Raw genomic sequence first — 26,990 nt, 5'->3', positions numbered from 1 at the left:
GCAGATGGAAGGAGCGAACTTGCCTTCCACCACCAATTCTCCAACATTAAGCACTGGTGAGTACCTTACACATACAACACAATGAATGACAATGGAAGAACTCAATTAATCACCACGCATAAATTATGGGTTTCACCATACTCTATAAAATGCAATGCTTTTGGCAGATCCAGAACCCATTTTGGTATTTTCATACAACCCAAGGCAGATGCTGCTGGGGGATATCTCACTCTATCGGGTCAAAGCAATGTCGTCTATCCTCAGAATCATCTTGACTGTCTCAGCCGCCAGCTCGATCGCGCTTGTGCTAACAAGAAGAGGCTGCAACACATTCTCCTTGGAAATGTTGGTGTTGACTCCTCCGGACTTGATACTGACTCCTGCATTCTTCTCGCCCATCTCGTGTCGGTGTCGTAGCTCCGTCACCACCTTGATACTGTTGAGACCGGCGTTCTCGGCCAGTGTGGTGGGAATCACCTCAAGAGCATCCGCAAAGGCCTTCCAGCAGATGGCCTCGGTGCCTGTCAAGCTGCGCGCTTGCTTGGACAGCTGTGCAGCAATTTCAATCTCAGGGGCACCACCACCGGCGATGAGAGCCTTCTTCTTGACCAAGCATCGTACCACACAAAGAGCATCGTGCAGACTTCGCTCGGCCTCCTCAAGGATCAGAGAGTTGGCGCCTCGTACAACCACGGAAACGGTCTTGCCGACAGACTTGGTGCCGGTAACCTTGACCATGCGCGATCCAGAAGACTGAACTTCCTCAACCAGGTCCGCATAGCCCAGCTTATCCTCGGTGAAAGAATCAATATCAGCGATGGGTTTACAGCCAGTTGACTTGCAGATGAATTCGACCTCATCGCGCTCGATGTCCTTAACAGCAAGGATACCAAGCTTAGCCAGGAAGTGTAGCGATAGATCGTTGACAGCATCTCGCAAGATGGATTTCTGAATGAACAGAACGTTGCATTTCGCCTTCTTAATCTTCTTGGCCATGTTCAGGAGGTATAATCGCTCCTCCTTAACGATCTTGTCCATTTGTCGGTAGTCGTTGACCTGGATAGTATTCTCCATCTATAGATTGTAAGTAAGAAATATTCCTCATACGACAGAAATGGACATACATCAGGCTTGGGGGGGCTCAGCTGGAATTGGATGAGACCAATTCGAGCCTTCTCCATACGGGCCGGACCACCTGCGTTCTTGAGCACAGGCTGGGTAAGGACGAGACCATCAACGAGTTCACTATCTTCAATCGTTCCACCAACTCGCTTGACAATTCGAATGTTCTTAAGATCGACGTTATCGGCGGTCTTTAGGTCGATGGTCTTAGTCACTGAGTTCACCGCCATGGGTCCAAGCAAATTCGAATATTGGGAGACAATCTTGGACGACAGAGAGGTGTTGGCAGCTTGCAGTAACGAGGAAGTATCGCTCAGAGTGATTGGGAGGGACATATCGTGTAGGACCTCGACGGCAGCAGCGGCAGCTCGTTGGAAGGACTCGGAGATGACGGAAGGGTGGATGCCCTTGGAGAGAAGTCGGTCGGCAGCACCGAGAAGACTTCCGCAGATGACGACAACAGATGTTGTACCATCACCAGCTTCAACATCCTGGGCACCAGAAAGGTTGACAAGCATCTTTGCTGTGGGATGCATGACAGACATGCTCTTGAGCATAGTATTTCCATCGTTTGTGATAATGGTCTCGCCCTTTCCACCTCGAATCATCTTGTCCATTCCTCGGGGACCGAGAGAGGTTCGGATAGCGTCCGCGACAGCTGTTCAACCGTTAATATTTGAGAAGCTTGTTGCTGCACCAAAGGCGCCTTACCTCTAGCGGCGACAATGTTCGAGGAGCGCACCGCCATAGGCTTCTCCTTATCCTGTCCAAAGTCAGCGGGGTGAAGCTCAAAAGCCTGTCTGGAGCTCTTCATACTCGGAAAGTAGCATTGCTAGAGCCTCCCGCTGCAGGGGCTGGAGCTGCGACCGGGGCAGACATATTTTGATAATAATTTGGCGGTCCCTAGATCCTCAAAGTAAAGAAGTGATGTTGATGGCGGGGCTTTGTAGGAATACGACTGGACTTCTTGGAGATGTCCCACCCCCCTAGGCTGCCCTACTCCGCCATGGAATTGCCAACCTAGAAATTTTGGATCGGGGGTAGAGATCATCCAGCTCCGAGAGGTTCCTTGAGCTAACTCTGAACGTCCTAGCGTGCTTTTGGCTCCAGCGGCACTATTACATAGGTCCGTGCTCCAAGCTCGCTCAAGGCAACTCACAGATTACGGAAGGCATTCGGTGACACCTCCAACCCCAAACAATCACGACCACAGCAGCAACGATTCCACTCTCTTTGATCATAGATTATCCACCAGTACCTTCGTAATTACAGAACTCTCATATCAAATCCCCGCAACACTATTATACGATTGGAGAGCTGCGGTCCTCATCATGGTCAGTCTCATTGCAGGCATACAAGCTTAGTTGTGTCCTATCCCATACTGACAGCCAGCAACAGCCTTCCGCAACCGGCTCCAACTGGGAAAAGTACCAGAAGAACTTTGCCGACGATGAGATAGAGGAGAAGAAGATTACACCTCTAACAGACGAGTGCGAATGTCCTTCTGGAAATGAGAGTGCGATTAGTCCGCTAACACCAGCGCCAGGGATATTCAGGTTCTCAAGACGTACGGTGCCGCGCCTTATGGTACATCTATCAAGAAGCTCGAGAAGCAGATCAAGGAGAAGCAACAGAGTGTCGATGAGAAGATCGGCGTCAAGGTTGGGCGGGAATCCTGCGGATGTATGACAGACTTCTAACATCAATAGGAATCCGACACAGGACTCGCGCCCCCCCATCTATGGGATGTCGCCGCCGACCGTCAGCGAATGTCTGAAGAGCAACCTTTCCAGGTGGCACGTTGCACGAAAATCATAGCTGACGAGAAGGGTGACGAGGCCAAGAGCAAATATGTGATCAACGTCAAGCAAATCGCAAAATTCGTTGTCCAGCTTGGAGAGCGCGTCAGTCCTACCGACATCGAAGAAGGTATGCGCGTGGGTGTCGACAGGAACAAGTACCAAATTATGCTTCCCCTACCGCCCAAAATCGATGCGAGCGTTACGATGATGACGGTGGAGGAGAAGCCCGATGTCACCTACGGCGATGTTGGTGGTTGTAAGGAGCAGGTTGAGAAGCTACGGGAAGTTGTCGAAATGCCTCTACTGTCTCCTGAGCGCTTCGTCAACCTCGGTATTGATCCTCCCAAGGGGGCCCTGCTCTACGGTCCTCCTGGTACCGGAAAGACCCTCTGTGCCCGAGCTGTTGCCAACCGAACAGACGCCACCTTTATCCGAGTTATTGGTAGTGAGCTGGTTCAGAAATATGTCGGCGAGGGCGCAAGGATGGTTCGAGAGCTGTTCGAGATGGCCCGTACAAAGAAGGCATGCATCATTTTCTTCGACGAGATCGACGCCATCGGTGGTGCTCGATTTGACGATGGTGCTGGTGGAGACAACGAGGTTCAGCGAACTATGCTGGAGCTTATTACGCAGCTTGACGGTTTCGATGCTCGTGGAAACATCAAGGTCATGTTCGCCACCAACAGGCCCTCTACATTGGATCCTGCCCTCATGCGACCCGGTCGTATCGATCGAAAGATCGAGTTCTCACTGCCCGATCTTGAGGGCCGTGCTAACATTTTGCGCATCCACGCTAAATCCATGTCGGTTGAGCGGGACATCCGGTGGGAGCTCATCTCTCGTCTCTGCCCCAACGCAACGGGTGCTGAGCTGCGTAGTGTTTGCACTGAGGCCGGCATGTATGCCATTCGCGCAAGGAGAAAGGTTGCATCCGAGAAGGACTTCCTCAGTGCAGTTGACAAAGTCATCAAGGGTAACCTTAAGTTCAACTCGACGGCGACGTATATGCAGTACAACTAGACATACTCACCATAAGGCAAGGTGTATTTTAATGCGGTGTATGAATACAGGGCAATTGGATGGCGGGAATATAGACGTCACAATGAAAAAATTGCTTCTATGAACATGCCCAATAGTGAATTACATTAATGACTTAGTTTGTGATGCTCCCGATGCCATATTGATATCTGCAGAATCTATCTACTGTGAAATTACTCCCGTGGTTCATTTGCAATCCGAATGCCACTAAACAAGACCATCAAGGTCCTAAAAACCCGAAACACCGTTCCCGTGATATGCCCATAAACGCTAACGTGCAATATGAGTCCATTTCCGTACCATCCAAAAGAGCAGATCCATCGCTCAAAATACCCTGCAGAACTACCTTACCTAAGGCAGATGTGTGCGCCCAGCTTAAGCCCGAGAAAACCATCATTATTCGTCCACAAATTCCTATAATGCCATGCATGTTCCGACTCATGAGCCTTCCATCCGGGAGAAGCAACCCAAGCATGCGACGTCTCCTTCTGCTCCACGCTCAATACTGCACAGACTGCACACAACAGCCCGGTGTCCAACAGCGTTCCATCCCTTGTCCGCTTGCCGTGTTCCGTTCTTCGTATCGTTCTGTTCTTGTTGCTGTCTGTCATCAACATCATCCATATGGAACGACCTTGAAAGTACTTCTTGCTCCGAGACACCAGAGCCACCGTCCAGGTTCCAACCATGGCATTCTCTAATACAAATGAAGCAAGTGCGCTCGCCACATCCCTGACAATCTGCAAAGGAGTCGAGATCAGATTTCTTGGTTGGTTTGCGGTGGCAGATGTTACAGGGAACAAGCAGAGCGCCTGTCACTCGAGATTTGGCAAAGGCGGGCTGCACCGGCAGCATCTTAAGTTGCGATGAGCGCCGTCGGCGGTGGGGCGTATTGAAAGAGAAACTGGAAGCGTTGAGACCGTCTGTAACGTGAATATCGTCGCCGGTAATACGGGTTCGCTTCGAAACTGGAAGGACCTTTCGTAAGGCTAACTCCGGCCGTTGGTCAAGGATGTAATAGTCCTTGGCTTCCTCTGAAGGGTATAGAGACAATCTGGGCTGCTCATTGTCATCGCTCCATCGTCGCTTACGTCCTGCGTGGGCGTCTTCTCCAACGAAGGGCATTGTGGCGTGGTCCTTGCCAGTACTTGTGAGGCACGCACGGCGAGGCAAAATTGAGTATGGCAGCGAAACTAGTGTAGTCAAGATTCGACACGGAACAAAACGCTATTGAAGTATCCCAGCGGCGCTAGAAGGAAGGCGAATAAGACAGCAATCGAGTATGAGGGCGTGGAGGTGAGAGGAGGAGATTGAGAACCAAATAGGATTGAAGGGGAGTGGTTAAGAGGAGTAACAGTGACTGGTCAACTAAGGTACCTAAAGAAGGCACCTGCTGTAACCTAGTGAAAAGTGGTTCCTGTTTGGATAATGGAGTGGAGGTTGAATGTTACTAGCTGATTATCGTCCAATGACATGGGAGGAGGCCTGCACCAACCTCAGACGTTAAGTGAACAAACCACTGGAACCATTCACGCATTTTACGGTTTGATATGGATGGCAGCATATTGGATTTTCATCTCCACGACTTGTCATAAATGCTTGCCAAGTTCAAGCATAGAATCTAGTAAGGCTACAATCAAGGATAGCCTAGGTACTTATGTAATAGTTATATATCTCAAGCCAATAACACAAACTTAAAGTCCCTCGCTGAGAGGCATTTCAAGGTATCCTGATGAGCCCGAGACAAGACCTCCCAGATATCACTCGTCATTTGTTGTGTATTGATAACAATATATTAGTCGGTTGTCTTGATAGAATCCGTTCTGCATGAAAAGTATGAGATATAGGTCTGGGGGTGGGGTTGAAAGGTGACATAGTAAACTTAACCAAGGCTTTTGATGATAATCCAATGAACTCGGGTTATTCAGATCAGGACATGAGAATCATATCAAGCATTAAAGTTGGCCAAAGTGGCGGCCATGAGTACAGAAAGCTTTCACATTTTTACCACCAATCACCCCTGCATATTTCCCAGTGTAGTTTGTCGAATAAGGTATTGAAAACGATTCATCTGATTTACACTCTAACATCCACCTTTCCTTCGACGACCAAGCTTCTTTTCTACCCGCCACCGCCGACAAAGGAGCTGCTCTAGGGGCGACTAGTATACAAATGAGACTTTGAGATGTTGCCCCTTCAGCGGCGGACCTTGACCTCCTTAGGGGGGTCGTAGGCGATCTTTCGAGACTTCAACCAAGCCCACTTGTATCGCTTCACCCAGACACTGACGGCCCACAGAGAGGCAGAGACGACAAGGACCTTCATACCCATTCGCTTTCGGTCGTCCATCTCGGGCTCGGCAGCCCAGTTGAGGAACTCGACAACATCCTTGGCCATCTGAGAGGTGGTGGCGGGAGTACCATCCTCGTACTCGACGAGACCGTCGTAAAGGACACGAGCCATGGCGATACCGGTACCGGGGAAGTAAGGGTTGAAGTTCATGCCGGGAGCGACCTGAACACCAGCAGGGGGCTCTTCAGGGTACCCGGTGAGCAAGCTGAAGATGTAGTCACAGCCACCGTGACGGGCCTTGATGATAAGAGACAGATCCGGGGGAAGAGCACCATTGTTGGCAAATCGAGCAGCCTCCTCGTTCTTGTAAGGAGGAAGCATGTAATCGGCCAGCTTTCCGGGGCGCATCTGGATCTCGCCCTGCTCATCGGGCTCACCGGGGTACTCGTTCTCCTCGGCAAGGGCCTTGGCCTCGTCAACGGTCAAGACGGAACCAACGAGAGTTCGGTAGGGGATTCGGCTGAGGGAGTGGCAGGACTGGCAGACCTCCTGATAAACCTGGAAACCACGGCGGAGACTACGAGGGGGTCAGTAATTCGGCACGGCGTATTCAACAGGATCGGTGGCATCTTACGCCTGGTGGTCGAAGGTCTTGAACCACTTGTTGTGAACCCAAGGGTACTTGGTAGCGTGAAGTCTATATGGGCACTGTTAGCAATTGGTGATGCAATAACAGTGCGGATCATCGATAGCCAGCATTTATGCCTCATCACCCAAACTGAGATGATGTAGAAACACAACAATCAAGAACCGAAAGTATCACGTACCCCTCTTCAGCGGGAGTCATAGCAAAGGCGACAGGTCCATAAAGGTGATAGTACCAGGCCATGGAGCCGAGGGCGAGGGTAGTCGAGGCGGCGGCAGCCAGGTTCAATCGAGTGGCAGAGGCATCGCTGGCGGCGCTGGAGCTCGAGGAAGCGGCACGCTGGGAAGAAAATGGGGTCAGCAATCGTGTACATGCAATTGAGGCGCATTCTGTTGCGATTGGCGTGGTTGCGGCGTGTCGAGGTTCGTGGTTATGATCTCTCGGCAAACGGGAAGCTCCTGGCAGAGGTGGTAGGATCGTGCCATACCTTGGTGACAGCAGAAGGGCCGTTCCGGAGGCCATTGAAGGTGCGCGTCGAGCGCAAACACGACCTGGCAAGCATTGTGGGCGAGCTATACCGTCGCTGGAGCGATCGAATATGAGACGGCGAGATGGGGATGTCGTTCTCGGAGTCGGAGGACAAAAGGGCTCAAGCAGAGATCATTAACAGCATCAGACAAAATCCTATCGAGCGTTCCAATAAGCCGGCTCTGATTGGATGCGGGTCGGATCAATGTCACGTGTTTGACCACTCTCGCCTTGCTCGGCTGAGCGGCCAGGTGACTTCCGATGAGTGAGTGTTCCAAATTTTTCCGACTTCCGGGTTGAAGCCGGGTTCTTTTTGGTCCATGGATACTAACAACCTACTAGATATTTGCATAGGACAGTAGAAACAATCATATGTAATAAGGCAGTTCTTACAGGTACGACTATTGTAACTACGAGACCCTACGGAAGCGAGTCATGACCATTTGTATGATGTTTCAATTCATCAAGCCATCTTCAAATGGTCGAATGAGATGAGTGATACCTATGTATTCCTGTCTGTTCATAGTCACTCACACTCGCTCATTGACGAGCCGCTCCGAGCAACCCAGCTCTGCTGCCCATGGCAATGGGAAATTACATAAAACAGTCAGGAAATGCTCTAAGCCTGATCAAGAAGCCTAACTACTGCCTAATTCTGTCTGCTGCCCCACCCCCACCTTGACTCGATTCATCTTCACACCAAACAGCGGCGACATTCTTTTGATTTTATTAAACCGACTTTTCCTTTTAGACTTGGTCGTCACCATCTTTGCTGTTTAATTCTGAGCGAATTCCTCTTTTCTCGATTTACTATAGAATGGCTTCTTCCGATAAGATCTTTTCCCTCGAGGGAAAGGGCCTCAAGCTCGACACTGCTGAGGATCTCGAGCCTCATATTGCCCCTCTTCGATCCGCAGACGTCGAAGAAGTTCGTATTTTGGGTAACACTCTGGGTGTTGGCGCCTGTAAGCTTCTTGGTGAGGTTCTTGCGACCAAGAAGAACCTGAGAGTACGTCAAACATCACCTTTCCCTGGCTGCTATAACTTGCCAACACATTTCTCTCCAGGTCGCAAACTTCGCCGATATCTTCACCGGCCGACTCCTGAGTGAGATCCCTGACGCTATATCTTCGCTGCTCACCTCCGTCCTCAACCTTCCCAAGCTCAACACTATCAACTTGAACGACAATGCCTTTGGATTGAATGTCCAAGCGCCTCTCGTGGCCTTCCTAGCCGCCCACGTGCCACTGCAGCACCTTTACCTGAACAACAACGGCATGGGCCCTCACGCTGGTATCCTCATCGCTGATGCGCTCTCCGAGCTTCACTCCAAGAAGGAGGCTGCGCGAAAGGAAGGAAAGGAAGTTCCCGATCTCGAGACTGTTATTTGCGGCCGAAACCGATTGGAGAATGGAAGTATGACGGCGTGGGCAAAGGCCTACAAGCTGCACAACAAGATCAAAGTGATCAAGATGGTCCAGAACGGTATTCGACAAGAAGGTATCTCCCACCTTCTCGCCGAAGGTCTCCGTCACGCTTCCAAACTCGAGGTCCTCGACCTGCAGGACAACACTTTCACCGTCACTGGGGCCCGAGCTCTGTCAAAGGTTGTTGCCAACTGGACCTCACTCCAGGAGTTGGGAGTTGGTGACTCCCTGCTTGGTGCCAAGGGTGGTGTCCTCGTGGCAGCTGCTCTGGCTAAGGGCAAGAATGCTAAACTCGAGACCTTGCGCCTGCAATATAACGAAATCACCTCCAAGGGTATCAAGGCCTTCGCCACTGCTGCCAAGGATGGTCTTCCTGCTTTGAAGCGAATTGAAATCAACGGCAACATTCTCACAGAGGACGACGAGTCGATTCCCGTCCTTCAGGAGCTTCTCGAGAAGCGCAAGGAGAAGTTCGGTGGTGATATCGTCAACGAGGATGATTGGGGTGTTGACGAGCTGGAGGACCTCGAGGAGCCAGACAGTGACGCGGAGGAAGAGGAAGAGGAGGAAGAGGAGATTGAGCCTGAGGACCGAGCCGAGAAGTTGATCAAGGAGGCCGAGGAGGCTCAAGAGGAACCTGTTATTCCTGTCAAGGACAAGGAGGTGGATGAGTTGGCAAAGAAGCTCGAGAAGACTGGAATTTAAACATAGATATAGATGAACTGCATGATGATGACCATTCACTTCACAAGGCGTGAATGGAATTTGATACCCCTTTTACAATGACTTGGACAACCAACAATAAAGATATGGACGTGACTTGTTACGCATAAACCATGAGTTTCAGGAAGTCGAAAAATGCTGTGTTTATCAAAAAGCTTTTTTATTGATTCTAGATGGATACATAGTGGGTGAGAGCCTGGCTTAGATATACTGCTAGGAAGCATATATTAAATATCACAGTCCGGGAGCACATAGAGTGAGTTGCAGCCCCCAAAGGCAGGTGTTGAAAGGGACGACGTACCTGTGGCGAACAAAACTGCTGCCCTTGCACATACTTTCTCTAGGTAAAACTAATTGTTAGCATACACTGCAAGTACTTGACGAGGGCGATACTGGAAGAGGGAGCAAAATGATTTGCAAAAAATGAAAGTTCCACCAACGCCACCCTATCCACTCCCCTTTGGAAGCCAGTTTCTCATGATAAACTCATCCAGCAACCTGATAAACATACTAAGCAACAAAACCCAAACAATGACTAACAGCCCATGGCTCTATCAACAAATCCCTTTCCTGTACGCACATTGGCGTATAACTTGTCCACCTTAGATGATATCCTATCTCCCTCCCGAGCTTCTATGTAGATTGACCGTCGAACATCTGGTCATACTATTCTGCTGCTCGGTTTGGACAGACGATGTTTATTTACATAACATCCATAGTGTCCACCTCCGGTGCTCGGAATCCTTGGTAAGCACCGTACTGAGTTGCCATCTCCAGCAACTGCTGTTCACGAGCGTAGTCCGGACCCATGTAGACAGGGTCTGTGGCGTGTGAGTAGAGGCCGTAGGTGCTCCTGGGCTGGCTGTCCCGGGCCTCTCTTTCACGCTCTCTTCGCATCAGCTCCTCGTAGCCAGAAGTCATGTATGGTTCGACCTCAGGCTCTGAGTTGCGAACCCACCTGCCATCAACTGCCTGAACTTGGGTACCATCCAGACTCATGACTTGTTGCTGCTGGTTCAGTCGTTCGTAACGCAAGCGGGCAAGTTGCTCCTCATGTTCCACAGTAGTGCTACTCCAGGCGAGAGCTGGGATATCGCCGCCGTTTCCGGGAGGGCAAATGTTCCAAAGTTCAATAAGTCTCTCCTGCTGAGAAGGTTCGGCAACTTTGAACAGCTGGAGTTGTGAAGGCGTCAGAGTAGCTGGATTGACGCCATGGTGTTGCAGTATAGCTTCAACACTGGGTCCTTGCGTCTGGGGTGGCTCTGAAGCACGACGAGGGACGTCTTGGTGTTGAGCTGCTTGAGCTATGTGTGCAGAGTGGGTGTAGTGGACTGAAGTATAGATGATGGGCTCAGCATGATCGGCCTTGGGCTCTTGTTGCGGTGCAGGGGCAGGCTCGGGAATTGGGTTGAAGCTGAGGTTACGGGCCAGGAGAGCAGCAAGCTCATCCTGTTGCATGGTGGACGGAGAAAATGACATGGTTGGTTCTATTGTTTCTGAGAGTTGTCAGCAGTTGATGCATAATATTGAGCTCAAGGGTAGTTGCTGAGTACCAACTGTGGTGCGGTTATATGTATCAGCAGGAAGAGCACGAGAAGTTGTTGCTTTATGGTTTGATATCAGAATATAGAGACGATAACTGTAGCTCTTTGGGTCGTCTGCCTATTTCAATTCGATGCCTTTTGAGAAAGCCTGGTTGAGATAGCAACGAATTCGAAATGAAGCGATATACGGAGGTGTTTCGGGGTCATGCGCAATGCAGATGAAGAAAGGAACAGGAGGATACCCTTGTTCTTTGTTATATTTGGAAGCTAAGCTAAGCTTTTTGACAAGTAGTCAAAGGAAAGCAGACAAGGTCAATAGAGAAAGAAAGAAAGAGAGATATGTATAACAAAAGGTTGAGTCAAGAAAGAGAGGTTCGTCTCTTGTTCTTTGGCTCAAAAGGCCCTTGATTAGGCCTTGACTTTGAGGGGCTTGTCTAAGAGCGGTGGACCGTTGGGTCGAGTTGCAGGGACCGCACGGGGAAGGGAAGTGAGTTGTGAGTGGGGAGACAAGAACGCCTGAGACGATCTTTTGGAGGTTCTTTATGCAGTTTTCAAGTGAGATAATGAGACTTTGGAAGCGCAGAGGCGCTCTATGATGTTTCTTTAGGTCGAAATCAAGGCGAGCGTTGTTAATGTGAAGAATCAAGAGTGAAGCGCGGGGGATATTTCTATACAAAAAAAATACATGGAGGGGTACCCTTCTCAGGTCATGACGCAGTAAAGACACAACTAACAGAGGCACATGATGGGCTTTATGACAACATCCACTTCCATTCACCACCAGCACTAAACTTGACGCTTTTTTTCGTGCATTATTTGTGTATTGATCTTCGCTCCCAGGCAATATTGCTCTCAGATGTCTATACTATGTCGAGGTACCGATACTTCATTCACTGGCCTCATTCACGCCTTCACAGAAGGATTTACACTCTTCCAACTCCAAGAGCTTCAAACCCTGGTCTTATTGACCTTGTGCGACCCAATAAGCCTGTGCCACAAGGCGACCATAACACACTAATTGCTGTCCTATGCTCTAGCCTAACGCCGAGATGGTCGTCTGTTGCATTCCGTTTCCGAATCATCTCCTTTGACGTGGTTTCCTCAGTTTCGCCACGTTCTCAATCATTCTGGGCCGTGCATGTCATTATGTGAATCAAAATACAGGCAGTATGAGATGGAAATCTCAGGATCATTCACTGCCCTAACCAGCTCCCCTTAGGCTCCAACACACATGAGACTCACCGCCAGCAACAAAACAGTCATGCCTAGGTACCTAAGGTTTTATAGTGGTATTTTGTGGTCCTCAACTGTTGACGCTATGAGCTCTTACCTGCCTTGGCAAGAGACATGCGAACTTGACGGCGTGCTTGACTTGGGTCTCGATATTAGCCTGGTCTCACTTTCTACTTTACTTTAGTCTTTCAAAGCGTCAAAGTTGCGGGGGACAGAAACGATATGAGGTATTAAAAAGTATCCACGAGTGGTGTATATGGCTGGCTATTAGAGAAATCTCGTGAAAGAAATATCATGCTATAATAAAGTATCATGTTATGTCGATTCAGTCCACTGGTCCACTGCATGCGATCCATGGATGTTTGATGTGCAGTTCTAGACCCCAAATCCATGAAGGTCTCCTCCTGCAGGGGAGATCGATTTACACGGGAAGAGCTAGAGGGATCCGCCACTCCCGCTTTCACAGCCACGTGTGTGCCACTCCTCTCAAGGCTGAGCTGAAATGTGGCGTGCGAAGCGTGGCGCTTAGTTGTGGCACATACCTTTTACACCTCAGGCATCAATTCTCTAGCCTTGCAGGTACCTACCTACCTCAACTGCAACACGCAGCTCCAGGCTGCCTAGGTGAAGGAAGCTCCAAGTCAACGCCGTCGCAAACATCTCGACAACACAGTTCCCCTCCACGTCACCAATTCTCACCCCATCTTCTCTTGCCTTTCGGATCACGCTACTTCACTTGATCAGAGAATTCAGACATCATGGTAAGCTAACCTCTACACTCGCTCAACCCTGATTGTCGTCATCGAGGGACAGCTTCAAGTGCTGACCTAGCTTGTCTTTCACGCTATAGACATCGATAGGCACGGGTTACGATTTGCTCAACTCCATCTTCTCCCCTGATGGACGCAACTTTCAGGTCGAATACGCAGTCAAGGCAGTAGAGAATGGCGGTACCTCGATCGGTATTCGAGCTAAGGATGGTGTTGTCCTAGCTATCGAGAAGGTCGTTTCATCCAAGCTCCTAAAACCCGGTGCCAACAAGCGCATTGCAACTATCGATAGCCATGTCGGAGCTGTACGTTGACCTACCTGCAATGGCTAGCATGAGCTCGTACTAATCTCACCAGGTATCTTCTGGTATGGTTCCTGATGGACGTCACTTCGTTGATCGCGCTCGCGACGAGGCCCAGAGCTGGCGACAGAACTTCAAGACCCCCATCCCCACATCCGATCTTGCCAGCCGCATGGGTGGCTACCTCCAGGCCTACACCATGTACGGATCAGTTCGACCATTTGGCATCACCGCCATCGTGGGCGGCTACGACACTCCCGAGGAGACCCCCGTCGATGGAGAGGTTGGCTCAGGACCCAAGGTTGGCGCTGGTGGCAAGATCGAGGGCAAGCACGGCGGTCCTTTCCTTTACATGATCGAGCCCAGCGGTATGTACTGGGGTTACTACGGAGCGGCTACAGGCAAGGGTCGACAGGCTGCCAAGGCTGAGTTGGAGAAGCTTGACCTACCCGCTGGTAACATTACTCTGGAGGAAGCTGTGAAGCAGGCTGCGCGCATCATCTACATTGCGCAGAAGGATAACAAGGATAAGGATTTTGAGCTGGAGATGACCTGGATCAGTGGGCCTGACGGCCCTACCAAGGGACGACACGTTGAGGTGCCAAAGGAGCTACGGGAAGAGGCTGAGCGATTAGCAAAGGCTGAGGACGAGGATGATGATGACGACGACGACGACGAAGATGAGGGTGCAAAGGATGATAAGATGGAGGACTAGACGAGTTGTGTCAAGAAAAATCAAGGCACCTGTACTATCACGATGACGAGCTCTTAGAATTTAATGGTTCATCTGCAGGCATTCGAATTACTCCCAGGGTGACTGGTTTCGATTCATCCTATCTGTCTGGGAGAATTATGTCTATTAGGGTATCAGTTCCGAACTTGCTGCATTGCATTTCGGTACCAGTTTTGCCAGTCACCAATGAAGGACGACTGCAACTTCACCTCACCAGAGAAGCAGCTCGCTTGTGTCTTGCTATACACAGCAAGAATATCCTCCATTTTGCTCTTGTCCGCAGCGACGAGGGCCGACACAACGATTAGACTCGCCGCACTGGCCGCTTTTGCGTATGCATGCGAGTCATCCTGACCGGCAGCCTTATGAATCTCACGCAATAAGTCTAGCATGTCATCAGGTTCAAGAATCTGGACCTCTTGGCGGTTACTGCGGGCCTTCTTCAGGCCCTTTTGGTAGTTAGAAATAATCTTGCTCGCACGGGCAGCAAGGGGTTTTGTGCTGGTTGTGCGCATCAGATCGAGTAGGGGTAAGAGAAGAGTAAACGAAAGAGGGCTGCGAGACTCGTTGCGAACGTAGATGTCGATAAAATCAAGAATCCGGTTCTTGAAATTGAGGACTGACTGCTTGGCCTCCTTCTTTTGCTTCTTGGAGTCGTTCGAGCGGTCTTGAATGCGTGGCTTGATAGCTGCTGCGAGCTGCTCGTCGATGGCAAACATTTCAGAGTCAGACATATCACCCTCGGAGTCTGATGACTCGGCATTAACGTCCTTGTCGAGTCGATGGCTGTTGAGGATCTTCTCGAGTTCATTGTCCAAGTCCTCAGGTCTGTCGAATTCGCCTTTGCTTTTTTCTCCATCTTCGTCCTCATCGTCTTCTTCGTCTTCTTCGTCTTCTTCGTCTTCTCCGCTTTCATCGTTCGTCTCCTTGATATCAATGAACTCGACATCAGAATCAATCTCGATATCCGAGTTATCCTCCTCATCAGCATCTGTTCCTTCTTCGTCCTCATCCTCGTCGACCTCCATCTCATCCTCCCCGGTGCTGAACAATTCCTTCTGGCCTTTGGTATTCTCGCCAGATGTGAGGGGACCGGTCAAGAGCTCCAAACCTGCAGCTGAGATCTGTGGTGTGAAGGCACCAAATACTTGCTGCGTAACTTGTCTCATGAGAGATGAAGGCCGTACAACCATTGACAACAAGATCTCAAGGATAATCTCTGATGTGCCGGCCTCGCTCTCTGCGGACTTGCCCTTTTCAAGGCGGTCGGAACATTGGGCAAGGTCGTTGAGAACCTCCATAGCATCTGGGTCTTCGTTGTAGAGTCGGAAGATAGACACGGCGTGCAACATCGCGATACTCTGAAAAAGATTTTTCTCGCTGTCGTCTCCCGCCTTGCGCCTGAGTAGCTTTTGCATCCTCGACAACGCCTCCTGGACAGCTGTCTTGATCTCTTCGGTCATTGCCACCGAGTTGGGATCAATGGATGACACAGCAAGACATAGTGAGCCGTAATCCTCTGTTCTTCGGCTGACCTTGGCGAATGACGACTCAAGACGAGTTCGGCAGAGCTCTCGAACACCTTCTGTGAGCGTATCTACCGGTATGTTCTTGGGTTGAGAGTATGCCAGCTGAGAGAGTTCTTGTAGGGCAGCTGAGAATACAGTCTGTTGGAACTCTCCCGATGTAGGCGAGGCCGAAGCATTGAGAATTTTTGAAAGATAGTCCACGTAAACTCGGAGTGTTGATGAAGCCTTCTTTGTGTCTTGTTTAGCAATCGTGCTGAGGGGGGTTCGGATGATCTTCAGTATCTCTTCGCCAGTCTCTCCTGATATATTCTGCAAGATTTGGTCGACAGTTTTGGTATTTGTTCTTTGGTCAAAGTTATAAGCTCCGTTCTCGCCTAGTAGACCCTTGAGAATGGGAACAAGTGTCGCCGGATGCGCCGAGGTCGTTGCCTCAATTGCTTTGAGGGCCTTGTTCGCTGCTCGGTGAAGATATCTATCCTCTTTGGAAGCTTGATTCATGAGGCAGAGGGTGAGATTCTTGCTGAAGAGAACCTCGATATGGGCAGGAAGTTCAAACAGGCCCTCGAGCATCTTTCGAAATACCATAAATCCCCTGAATTTCTGGCCTTCTGTGGCACGTTTAGAGAAAAGGGAGTCTAGCAAATGTCAGTGACGATTATTTCAAGGGTTTCATAAAACTCACCATCTACTACACGAGTCCAGAACTGCTTAAAATCCTCAAGTCCAGCTTCTCCCTTCTCGAGAAAGTGTTCCAAGAGGATACTCCACACGTAGTGCAATTGAGGAGACCAGCCTGGGAAGTTAATCTGCTGGCCAGGCTCTGACTGATCAGCAAAAGAATCCTTGAAACTTTCTCGCAGAATTGCAGCGAGATCGCCAAAAGTGTTCTTGTGGAGAGGCACCGGCCAAGGCTTGATCCTGAGACCAGGGAATCGAGTCTGGGCAGCGATCCAGATTGCTACTCCTTCGGGTGTCTTGGCCAAATTGGCCTCAGCGACCTTCTCCAGTGTAGTCTCAGCTTGCTTCTTGTTCAGCTGCTCGATGGACTGGACGATAACCCAACCGCATTGTGGTCGAAGCCACACCTTCCTGCTTGAAAGGTCTAGAATGAGATCAAGGACCGCGTTCCATCGGGATATGTCGCTGAACAGGATCCCAGATCTAACGAAAGCGAAAATTCCGAAAAGCCGCCCGAAAACGAAGTCCCTCTCCTCCTGCCCAGGGAGATTGCCGATGGCTTGTGTATTCTCAATCAATATTTCCAGGATCTTCTCAAAGGTGAGTCCCTGATATCTCGACTCGGCAAGGTTTTTCTCTCCGAAGAGTTGTCCGAGCACTTCTGTGAGTACGAGGCTGAAACCAAGGCGCGAGGCATTGCGACCACTTGCAAGTCCACGGAATAGGCGACGATCCAGGTGCCGTTGCAGTACAGTCTCGGAAACGCCCTCTGCAAGCAAGCTGGGAACGATACAATCGGCGGCCTCGATTCGCTCGTCGGGATCCTCACTCCCTAGTAGATCATAAAGCCCAGCCTCTCGTTTCCGCTCGTCGCCAATTGGCGCCTCGACGAAGGGTGATTTATCGAATGCCGGCTTCGAGCTTGGTCTGACGGATTCGTTGTCGCTCTTTGTGCGCTTGGGGGCTTTCTGTGCGCCATTTGTGCCTTCTTTGGCTCCGCGCTTCCTTTTGCTGCCCATGATTTGCCGCGCGTGGGATTCGGAGATTTGTTGCTAGATTCCTTACCTATCGCGATCCTGTTGGCGATACCTGGGCAAGAAAAATTACAGGACTTGACAGTTCTGCCGGATGCGACCGCCAAAAAGTCCCCGCGACCCCACGTTGATAGTGTCAGATTTGATAAAGATTATGATAATCTTAGGAAATTTCATAAAAACTTTACCCTCAGCCTTGTTCTTATTATACTAAATTTATTATCAATCTTCTATCTTACTACTAAATTTATAAAGTTTTTTTTTTTTCTTTTCTTTTTCTTCTTTTAGATGTTTTTGAAGTCGTAGGTAAAATACTTGAGTATCGGGCGCCAATACTTTTCCGCTAGCTGTTCCGTCGAGGCAACATTGTGTCTACAGCATAACCGAAGACATAGTACATATAAAGGGTGCAATAAACTGATATAGAGAAAAGGAGAAGCAAGAGTCCTTGGGTCAATTGTGAGCTGGAACAGATCTCGTAGAATTTCATTATCAGAGTGAACAAGTAAGTGGTATAACAAAATAAAGTGATATAACAAAATGATGTGAGTTTTCATCAATTATAGTACACGTATATGGAAAATCAATGACATATCTCTTATGTATTCATTGGGAGGGATGATAATAATCAGTTTATGTTCCGTAACTGCGGTTATGTTTGGAAAGACTCTAATATCATCCGTGGATAGGAGCTTGGAATACTCAGATAGACTCAAGTATATACACGTTTTATGAGGAAAAGTATACTCCTATTGTGGCTTCTTGGAAAGCTCTGCTGTACAATTTCCGCTATTCGGACATTTGCTGTGGAGCTTGATGGAACCTGGTATATCAACCGAGAAGCGAGCGTCTTCAAATGTCAAAACGCAGCCCCGGTAGAAGGGGCAGAACCAGGTATAAAGCAACGGTTACCGAGTTGACGCAAAATATCGAGAGTCAGCATCCATGCTCCAGCCGCAGTTGTGGAAACAAGGTCGCGTTTCACTGATAGGTTGCTGAGTTACTGTCGTGACTACAGTACGTATATGCAGGCTTCAATCGAAGCTCGTCCAATATCATCCGTTGTGTATCCAACCCTTGCATGTTCGCAAATGCTGTCTAACACAGATGTGCTTTTATCAATTCAATACTAAGCTTCAGTAACTTTAGATGCCTGTTCTATATCCATTGAGTAGCGGATATTACCTAGGCCGTGTGTTCCTGAGCTAGAAGTTGTTTGCCCACGACCTCTTGCCTGGATTATCTAAAATCGATGAGCACCACGTTGTACTCCAAGTGGACAACGTTTGCTGACAGGATGTGCCCTTGAATGTAGGGAAACATGTGGATGCTTATTCTGATTCGTAGAGGCACTTATTTCACGTGGTCATTGCAGGATGGAAGCATGAAGCTCAATATCGTTGTGTTAGGTTTGCCCTGTGCTCAAACAACATGAGGCAACGACCCATGTGGTGTCTGCATTCGTACAACGACTGACCACCTCACTGCCTATAGATATATCTCATGCTGTGCTACGGGCAACTACGCTGGGTAGCTGAAGATCATGCCCATTGGGCACATTGCTAAGCCCACATCGTATGAAAAAAATTGTCTGCGCTTCTGGCTATTCAAGATGAAGCTAACATCTGGACCCTGAATATCTTGACCCTGAGCTACCCTGTATTTGGAACTTTGTTCAAGATGACTTCGCCAACGCTTGGATCTTTTTCAGCAGAAAAATGGATTAATCCACTAACTACTCACCACTGTCATGGGTCGGGATGATGAGAATGACTTCCGAATTCTCAGGAGTCGCGGCAGGCCGGAGATGGCAATTTTCGTAAACGCCTCAGAAATAAAACCTTGTCTGTATACTCCCTTATCCTGAGGAGTGAAGTCTCATCAGTCTCAGTCCAAGTTGGAAAGCTTGGACTTGTTTTTCATTTCCGCCTTTCCGTCGTGTCCGTGCTTCTGGGAAGGCAAGCTGCGAACGTGTTCACCCACAGCTAGACCTAGAGATGGAGACACTTAACGCAGGGGGTTTATAAGAAGACTGTGTACAACCGTGATAGTGCAAATTGTCTATGCCAAGCATGAATAATCATGTATAAGTCTGACTGGGATTCGTTGACGAAGAAGACAAAGGCATGAACCAGGAGATCGAGGCTCCCACTCTTGAGCATAGTGACATGGTGCTAGGTCTTTCGGCATTTTACGACAGAACTAATAATATTATAGATTCCAATTCAGCATATAAATGCAAACACGGAGATGTCATTGTATGCTACGTAGTGACGTGTGTAAAGCTCGGATAACGGGCCAGGAACTTGGAAGCTATGGTATGCGGAACACTGACATAGCAAGACATATAATGTAATGCAATGTCTAAGTCGAAGTCGAAGTCTTAGTCTACAGCCTCACTTCAAGAACCGGCTTGATGAACTTCCTGGACCGGGAAATGAGTCTGTTGACTCGTAGAAAGGGACTAGAAGGTGCCAAAATGAATGTTGGTCGATGCTCGTACTAGCAACCGTAGCTCAAGCGTAGATCGCCTGGGCAACAATTCAAGGATCAAAGCTGGGGACAGCTTGAAGACAAAATGACTGGGACAGGCCAGAGAGGGAGTCTTGAAAGACGAAGAAAGTCAGAATATCTTAGTCGAGGCCCCAAAAAAAGAAAGAAATTGTGACAAAGGGAGAAGAGGCGTCAGAATATGGTAAGCCACCTTTTCTTATTGTGACATGTCGTCGCCGACAAAGAAAAAATAAAACAAATTAAGATATGGATCGTAGATTTGATGTTTGCGCTAGGGTCTCTCTTGGCGCTTCAAAATTCTAGGAGTGTGGGTCGGTCCACTAAAGCAGAGAGGAGCACGAAAAGGAAGGAAACATAATACGATACTACTATGGTGACTGTGATGAATGAATGTGTCTACCTAAGAAGGGTGTCTATGTCTACCGGCTTAATGGCAATAGCTGCAGTTTGATCTCTCAGATCACATCAGTCTTTTAATACCTTCCTAGAATAGTCTTCCTCATCTCGAGTGCCTAGGTTGGCTTTCGGCAAGTATTGCATAATAGCCTTGTCTGAGACGGCATCAAAGGCAACAAAACGGTGCGAGATCTTCCATGATCCGTCCCTCTTCTCGAATTGGTCTACGTATCGGACCAAGAAAGTAATCGAGGTCTCTTGGCCATCGGCCTCGTTGACTGTTGTGGCGGTGCAGTATGTCTCAGCACTTGCAGTTGTGCCATCTGGTCCAAGTTCGATCAAAGACTGGCCGATCTGATGATGCACAGCACGTGTCGAATCAGCAGCAGTCATTATATCGTAGAAGTCCTTCGCAGGTCCCTTAAACGAGCCATGATTGCCGATAGCATCTGGGTGATAAACAGATTGGACCAGATGGCGGATCTTGTGATCTGCGTCACGAACAAATTTGTAGATTACAGACGAATCTCATCCTTATCAACAATAGATTGGAGAGATTGGCTAAGTTTGGCGTCCGTCAATGGTGAGGCCATTTCGAAGCTAGGAACGATTCAAAGCTGAGGAGTAAGTTGGGTTGTCTAGATTGTTAGCAAGATCTGGGGGAATCTACAAAGTGGTCGGGAGTATCGGATGTCCACCTCATCTGTCCGTTCATGAAGCGAAAGAAAGCCAGAAGTAGAGTTGCTAGCAAAAATACACGTGACGGCGCGTTAGACCCATAGAAAAAGAAGAAAAAGAAGACGCGACACGTTTCCTATTTGTTTACTTTGGAAAGCGGGTGCCAATTATCATCCTTTATTACCCCACGACGTTGGAACTGGGAGCATGGTAATTGCAACTGCGCCGTAGCGAGCACTCGCGACTCTCTGTGCCCATGTCAATTCTCTAACAGAATTCTGCACGCGCCATCACACCATCACATTGGTGAGGGAACTTATCGTCGCGATTACCCCTCATTCGACGGTCAGGAGACGCTTTCGCGTTGAAGTCTGGTAAGGCTCAGGGATGGTGAGCCTCTGGTAGCGTCGGGAGGGCTTTGAGGAGGGGTGACGTGGTGGAGTCTAAGCCGTGAGTCCATCCCACATTAGGAGGTGGTAATGGATCCTCAGACGAGCTGGAGAGCTGACGAGCAGCGGACTAACCGACTGATGCGAAGCGATTGGGTCGCTGGGGGCGTCTCTGCTAAATTATGGGGTTTTGGCTGCAGCTCACCACAACGTGGAACCCGGCTTCTGCAGTGTCATTCGTCTCTGGGGAGATGTCAATCAAGTAAACAATAAAAGCTAAGGCGAGATGATACTGTGAGGTATCCGTATAGCTACTAGCCTACGCCGTGGCATCTCGGCCTTTGATGGCTGGTAAGTGGCAGCTAGAGGTGGACTATTGAGAGAACTCAAAGCTTGCGAAGCCACTGCTCTTGGCTCTTCCGAGTCTGCTTACCCACGGGCCGCAATGCAAGGGAATGCAAGTTCTTCGATAGCCATCTTCATTGGGCATGCGCAATGGCCTACGATGAGGCTCGGCTTCGACAAGCGGCAGTGTGCGTACCGTAAACTGGGCCTAAAGGGACGGTTAATACCCGATTGCGCAGTTAATTATTCTGACCACTATCCGTATACCAACTCGACTCCAGTGCGATGACGATGTTTTAATAAGAGAAAGACGGTCACGGCCAAGAATGACGTTGAATCTTGAGACGGTGCCAGGAGGGAGGATCGGGAATTAAGGTCGTGGATCGACGATAAAGATATTGTACAGCGCACTTGGGCCATGTCTTCCTGGCCGGGTTGTCCAAGTTCAAGGTCCCAGAATATCCGAACTCTGGGCACTTACTGATTTGGCAGGCATTGGCATATTGAGTGCAAACGGCCCGTCAATCTGTCAAAAGTCGACCCGATACTGCGACAGAGGTTAATGTAGGTCTGCTCGAATTCGTTATAGCATGAAAGGATAAACCTGGTTTTCAGCTGTGTTATTGTTTGCTTTGGCCATTGATAATCCCTCGAGAGGCTTTTAGACACCACTAAACAGGAATATCCCCCGCCCATGAAGTCGAGCGATGACTTGATTGAGACAGTCTTGTCGGGACTGAAATCGAGATTGGCGATCTTGAATTGATTAAGAAACCTGCCACAGCTTGTTTTGGTACCGCTAAGGCAGATCGAGGCTGATGAGGATGGCTGAAGAATAGCCCAGGCAGTGTCTCGTCATCGCATGTCACTAAAAACACGCCATTGATTTTGACTCAACAGCGACACCATTGAACCTTCGTAACAGTCTAAAAAAAAACTTCAAGTGTGGTACCCTCGGAGAACAAGATCCAACAAGCCCGCGCTGTCGGGAAGGCTTCGATCAAGCAAGAGGGAATTATTCTGCATTGACCGCCGAGTTTTGAATCTTGGTGAGGTTCAGGGAACAGAGGCAGAAATATAGCGATTGACATAACTCCACCAAACATGATGGAGATTCGTAACGGTTACTGTACTTCTGGTGGGAACTGACCTGAAAGAATGGAGTCTCCATCCTTAGGTGGTTTGATATATGGAAGCTAAGAAACGAGCAAGCATAGGCCATGTACAGAGAGACCAATGGGTCGAGCCTGTTACTATGAAACTTGAAGATTCGTGTATAACCCAGGCTGAAGCTGTGTTTCTGATTCTGATATCAACTGATGATGTTGTGTCGATACAACATTGACAAGGGCCATTGCTGAATTCTCAAAGCTGAGCCGCTGGATATCGTGTTGCCCTCAGTCACAAGGTCGGAGCCGCGCACTCAAAAAGCTACATCTTCCAGGTACGAACAATGCAATGCAATGCAATGTAACCGAAGAACTGGATGGTGTGGGTTGGACACAGACAGCTTGATGCCAAAAGCGGTTCGAAGTAAACAATTGGCTTTTTTTTCTTCTCTTTGATCGCGTCAAGACGCGGTCTCAAGATGTTGATGTTAATTTTCCATTGGAAGATATGAGATTATTCATACATATTCAATGACTATGGGTCAGACTTCTCCATCTGTTATGATTGTTCGGAAGGCTTTCAAAAATGGCATCTGTGAATCGCAGCTGATGCTGTTGCGCTTCTCATAGACTGCGCCGAATGTCATCAACTCCAGCTTCCCCTCACATGATTCTTTCATGGCGGCAGGGAAGGACCCTGGTAAACCTTGTGAAGAACAGGGAGGGTTGCTGCAGTGTCAGCGATAGCATCAGCTTGGCAGCGGAGGCTGTGCTTGGTGAGAGTAAAGGTGACGCCCATGTGAGCTAACGACAATAGTGATGGTTTGACTGAGAGCTTTGTTTCGAGAGGAGGGGGCAGCGGCTACCGGCAATTAGTATTCTACATCTTTAGCGATCAGAAGCAAAATTTTCAGCCTTTTCTTTGAGTCAATTGAGCAATCATGGCGCATGGCTGAAAATCGTATCGGTTAAAGTCAATTCTTATTGTCTAAACGATCAACATATCTTTAGTGGGGTGAAAGTTTTAGCACACCAACAAAGACTACAAAGAAACCAGAGAAAGAAACCATCTCAATGGACTCGAGCGTCTCGAAGAAACAAAGATCCGCGATCGTCCCGCTGGGGCCACAGGCTTCGGACCTTTGAATGCCGAGGACAAGACGCAGAGATGGATCGCATCCTGATACCAACTACGAGCACTCATACAGAAACACAAGGCTGTAAACTGAACAAGGGTGTGAAGCGAAGGAGCCACGATCAGCAAACAGGTTCGTTCGTCATATGGCGCTCCAGCCTTGCTATTGGACGACTTGGTGTTGGTAGTGAGCAGTCTGACTTTAGGTGTAAGAGGATTTCTGACCTTGGCGTCGGAGACCCCGCGCAAATAACACCTGCTAAGGTGCTGTCGCCATCGATAGCTCTGAATATACCACCTCGAAATAACCTGTTCTGGCTGTGTTGGTTCCCATCTTGGAAGAGAGCAATGCAAGTTGCTCGGGGACTATTGTCGGAGAATGCTGTCCATCAGCCGATGTCCACACAAAACTGGACTCAGCACTCAGAGCCCGGGAACGAAACGCCTCCCGAAGGAATTCAAGGGTCCGGTCCCTTGGCCAGCCTTTCAAAATCTATACGAGTATCGAGTCTTCAGAAGGTTTCACATGATAGCTGTCGCCCAACTGTCTGCATTCCTCGCGCTGTCATGCACACGTGGGGGACCAACATTGAGTAAAGTCAAATACCTGCGATGGAAAGTCTGGAAGCCCTTGTCATTCTGCAGAAGCTGGGCATATTTCGGAAAAGGCACTGCGATCATCTTTGGATGGTATCAAGTCCGATAGGTAGGTATGCATCTGCAGCAAAATCAAGGACAGGGTTGGACTGATCTGCGAACCGCATTTAAATCTTGGATAATTTGCAACAGAGCAATGCTCATGCAGTACCGATCCTATCCGCAAGCTACAAGGCATTGGATATCTGACTTGTTCAGTGATGAGAAGTTCGGGTACCTGATTCCTGCTGCAAGTCAGTCGTATGTATGGAGGATGTATGTAAGTTGGCGACACGAAGGCTGAGTTGCAATTGCAAGCATGAACTGCCCTTTTTGGGCTCTTCTCTATTCACCCCCACCTCGCTTGTTCATCCACTCTGTAGCTTGTCTCCAACTTCTCTATCTGGACACTAGCATCGGGCTAGACAAGGGTTGGATCTTGCTTCTGACCCAACAACGCTGCGTTAATTGATCGTAACCTTGCACAACTCACAATGCCTTGCATTGCATTCACTCAGGAACCATCATGTCATGTAATACTCAGCCCAGTCCAGTCGAGTCAATCATCGCGATTCATATTATGCTGAGAATGTGGATATGTCTCTCGGAGGATTCCGCATGATAATTGCACTGGGCCTCGATGGCTTGAATTTGCCCTTTTCACCAAATAGAGGACAAATCAGGCTGAATAGGGAATCGCTTTGAGTCTTCTGAAGCGCCAATTCACCATTGTCATTCGTCGTGCTCGCTGTGGAACCTCTGTGTTTCTAAACAAGGGCCCTAGTCGAAGTGTGACTGTCTCACAGGAAGAAAAGGACCCTGAATTTTCACAGAGACAGATGGCTCCATCCTCTTTCCATGTCCACGGAGCCGCTTTGATTGACTCTTGCCCTGAACCTGAGCGGTAGCCACTGGTCTTAGCGGAGTATTCTCTACAAGGACATGCTCTTCAGTAAAGACGGTCGAGGCCTCGAGAGGCACCATTCTCAAGAGCGTTCAACGGGCGCCGGCGGCTTCAGAGTTGAGGAACCCAGTACAGGGAACAACCCCCAGTTGACGACAGGGGGCCCAGGCAACCGAGAGACGCCGAGGCTGCTAAGTTCCTGGGGCACGATGATGAACACATTGAGCATAAGTGAACATAGCATCCCATTTAGCATAAGCATAGACCAGGTATTGAAACAACAGCGCACACGAGGCAAGCGGACAGGGCTGTAAAGATGACAAGGACGGATATCAAGATGTCCAGTGCAGAGTCGAGGTCGACCAGGGGTCGAAGAACGGCTCTGTTACAGTTGAGGCAGTTTTTCAAAACAACAAGAACCGGTTTTGGCGGTTGGACGTAACTTGGACCAAGATCCCAGTGGGCGGTTAACGTCATGCCTCAGGGCACTCAAGGCACGCACGTACGGCTGGAGCTCCAATGCTAGATCCCCGGAATAAAGACCAGCAGCACGGTTGTCAATTGTGCGAGTTTCGGTATGGGAAATGCCTGCCCAAGGTGCCAAAGCTGTGTGCTATTCCTAGCACAGAATAAAGATCCGGCACCAAAGAAAGGGAGGCGACATTTTGACATTTGAATTGGAGCAACAGAATGGAGACGTTGGGGCCTTTTACTTTTTTCATCCGAGACACAGACATGATAGTGTGATTACAAAGATGCTGAATTGAACGTTTGGTTACGAAATATGGAAATTATTATGGACTTGACAGCGGTCTTGCCTAAGGGAGGGAGATTTACCTACGCAGGGAGAGATAGCTCACGGTGAGAATGAAGCTGTACCCATAGCCGTAGGACAGTCGACTCACAAATCACTCTATTCATCTGACTCGTTTCTACGTTCCGACCTGACACATCTTACACATCCATATTAAATCTCTACCGCCAGTGTCACTGTCGTTGTCGCTGTCTCAACCGAGTCGCGGAGGCACGTCGTAGTTCCGAGGTCCTGGTGGCCAACGAGCATCGAGATTCTCAGACAAGAGGCGTTCACGGTTCCTTTGTCTGAGTTATATCAGGCTCCTCACGCTACTGGAGCCGCTGTTTCTGGCGGAGCGACAACTGATAAAGAGCTGACGTGACTTGACTTATTGTTGTCCAAACTCGAGGTTGTTTATCCAATCCCGAAGCGACGGTGATTTTTGGCACGACACTAGGACATAGAAGCTGCAACAAGCCACAGCAATACAGGCTCGATTGATCACAGTTAAGTGCTCAGTCTTTCATCATGAGGCTTGGGAAAGGCTCCGGATTGAGAAGTGGTGTTTCTGGGTCTTGATTGGTGTAAAGACCTGTTTGGCTCAGAGCCAGAGAACGGATATCTACCATAGATAACACTGCGTTTGACTGTATATCGTCGTTCGATTAATTGAGCAACAGGCATTTT

The 26,990-nt window shown here is 49.1% G+C and overlaps 9 protein-coding genes across 13 annotated transcripts; 3 read left to right on the top strand and 6 right to left on the bottom strand.

The window, feature by feature from the left end:
- Positions 1-82: 82 nt before the first annotated feature.
- FOIG_01006 (T-complex protein 1 subunit delta) lies at positions 83-2,109 on the bottom strand. The gene is made up of 4 exons (XM_031197545.1): positions 1,939-2,109; positions 1,834-1,885; positions 1,125-1,780; positions 83-1,074 (listed from the first exon to the last, which is right to left on the bottom strand). The coding sequence occupies exons 1-4, from the start codon at positions 1,999-2,001 to the stop codon at positions 232-234; spliced, it is 1,614 nt and encodes a 537-aa protein (XP_031073312.1). The 5' UTR covers positions 2,002-2,109; the 3' UTR covers positions 83-231.
- Positions 2,110-2,197: 88 nt separating this feature from the next.
- On the top strand, positions 2,198-5,381 carry FOIG_01004 (26S protease regulatory subunit 7). 2 transcript variants are annotated; one of them, XM_031197542.1, is made up of 4 exons: positions 2,198-2,456; positions 2,521-2,612; positions 2,669-2,783; positions 2,832-5,381. In XM_031197542.1, the coding sequence occupies exons 1-4, from the start codon at positions 2,454-2,456 to the stop codon at positions 3,942-3,944; spliced, it is 1,323 nt and encodes a 440-aa protein (XP_031073309.1). In that variant the 5' UTR covers positions 2,198-2,453; the 3' UTR covers positions 3,945-5,381. The 2 variants fall into 2 exon arrangements, with proteins under 2 accessions (XP_031073309.1, XP_031073310.1); XM_031197543.1 differs by having other exon boundaries at positions 2,521-2,783.
- FOIG_01005 (uncharacterized protein) lies at positions 4,401-5,087 on the bottom strand (the record flags this gene model as incomplete). The annotated part of the gene is made up of 1 exon (XM_031197544.1): positions 4,401-5,087. One exon carries the CDS (start codon positions 5,085-5,087, stop codon positions 4,401-4,403), a length of 687 nt encoding a protein of 228 aa, XP_031073311.1.
- A 94-nt stretch (positions 5,382-5,475) lies between the features above and the next one.
- On the bottom strand, positions 5,476-7,770 carry FOIG_01003 (cytochrome c1, heme protein, mitochondrial). 2 transcript variants are annotated; one of them, XM_031197541.1, is made up of 4 exons: positions 7,388-7,770; positions 7,082-7,239; positions 6,889-6,951; positions 5,476-6,831 (listed from the first exon to the last, which is right to left on the bottom strand). In XM_031197541.1, the coding sequence occupies exons 1-4, from the start codon at positions 7,460-7,462 to the stop codon at positions 6,159-6,161; spliced, it is 969 nt and encodes a 322-aa protein (XP_031073308.1). In that variant the 5' UTR covers positions 7,463-7,770; the 3' UTR covers positions 5,476-6,158. The 2 variants fall into 2 exon arrangements, with proteins under 2 accessions (XP_031073308.1, XP_031073307.1); XM_031197540.1 differs by having other exon boundaries at positions 7,082-7,578.
- A 233-nt stretch (positions 7,771-8,003) lies between these two features.
- Positions 8,004-9,706, top strand: FOIG_01002 (uncharacterized protein). Its single transcript, XM_031197539.1, has 2 exons — positions 8,004-8,437; positions 8,496-9,706. Exons 1-2 carry the CDS (start codon positions 8,246-8,248, stop codon positions 9,558-9,560), a joined length of 1,257 nt encoding a protein of 418 aa, XP_031073306.1. The 5' UTR covers positions 8,004-8,245; the 3' UTR covers positions 9,561-9,706.
- Positions 9,707-9,714: 8 nt separating this feature from the next.
- On the bottom strand, positions 9,715-11,818 carry FOIG_01001 (uncharacterized protein). 2 transcript variants are annotated; one of them, XM_031197537.1, is made up of 2 exons: positions 11,132-11,818; positions 9,715-11,074 (listed from the first exon to the last, which is right to left on the bottom strand). In XM_031197537.1, the coding sequence occupies exon 2, from the start codon at positions 11,055-11,057 to the stop codon at positions 10,281-10,283; it is 777 nt and encodes a 258-aa protein (XP_031073304.1). In that variant the 5' UTR covers positions 11,058-11,074; positions 11,132-11,818; the 3' UTR covers positions 9,715-10,280. The 2 variants fall into 2 exon arrangements, with proteins under 2 accessions (XP_031073304.1, XP_031073305.1); XM_031197538.1 differs by having other exon boundaries at positions 11,365-11,818.
- Positions 11,819-12,890: 1,072 nt separating this feature from the next.
- On the top strand, positions 12,891-16,232 carry FOIG_01000 (20S proteasome subunit alpha 7). Its single transcript, XM_031197536.1, has 3 exons — positions 12,891-13,116; positions 13,206-13,430; positions 13,483-16,232. Exons 1-3 carry the CDS (start codon positions 13,114-13,116, stop codon positions 14,140-14,142), a joined length of 888 nt encoding a protein of 295 aa, XP_031073303.1. The 5' UTR covers positions 12,891-13,113; the 3' UTR covers positions 14,143-16,232.
- FOIG_00999 (uncharacterized protein) lies at positions 14,207-17,457 on the bottom strand. Its single transcript, XM_031197535.1, has 2 exons — positions 16,372-17,457; positions 14,207-16,324 (listed from the first exon to the last, which is right to left on the bottom strand). The coding sequence occupies exons 1-2, from the start codon at positions 17,384-17,386 to the stop codon at positions 14,295-14,297; spliced, it is 3,045 nt and encodes a 1,014-aa protein (XP_031073302.1). The 5' UTR covers positions 17,387-17,457; the 3' UTR covers positions 14,207-14,294.
- Positions 17,458-20,380: 2,923 nt separating this feature from the next.
- FOIG_00998 (uncharacterized protein) lies at positions 20,381-22,529 on the bottom strand (the record flags this gene model as incomplete). Of its 2 annotated transcripts, XM_031197534.1 has the most annotated exons (3): positions 21,672-22,529; positions 20,835-21,621; positions 20,381-20,802 (listed from the first exon to the last, which is right to left on the bottom strand). In XM_031197534.1, exons 2-3 carry the CDS (start codon positions 20,902-20,904, stop codon positions 20,381-20,383), a joined length of 492 nt encoding a protein of 163 aa, XP_031073301.1. In that variant the 5' UTR covers positions 20,905-21,621; positions 21,672-22,529. The 2 variants fall into 2 exon arrangements, with proteins under 2 accessions (XP_031073301.1, XP_031073300.1); XM_031197533.1 differs by having other exon boundaries at positions 20,835-22,529.
- Between the last annotated feature and the right edge of the window lie 4,461 nt (positions 22,530-26,990).

Source organism: Fusarium odoratissimum (genome assembly GCF_000260195.1).
Source record: "Fusarium odoratissimum NRRL 54006 unplaced genomic scaffold supercont1.1, whole genome shotgun sequence".
Lineage (NCBI taxonomy): Eukaryota > Fungi > Ascomycota > Sordariomycetes > Hypocreales > Nectriaceae > Fusarium > Fusarium odoratissimum.
Note: the sequence above shows the minus strand (reverse complement) of the source record. Positions and strands in the feature narration are given on the sequence as shown.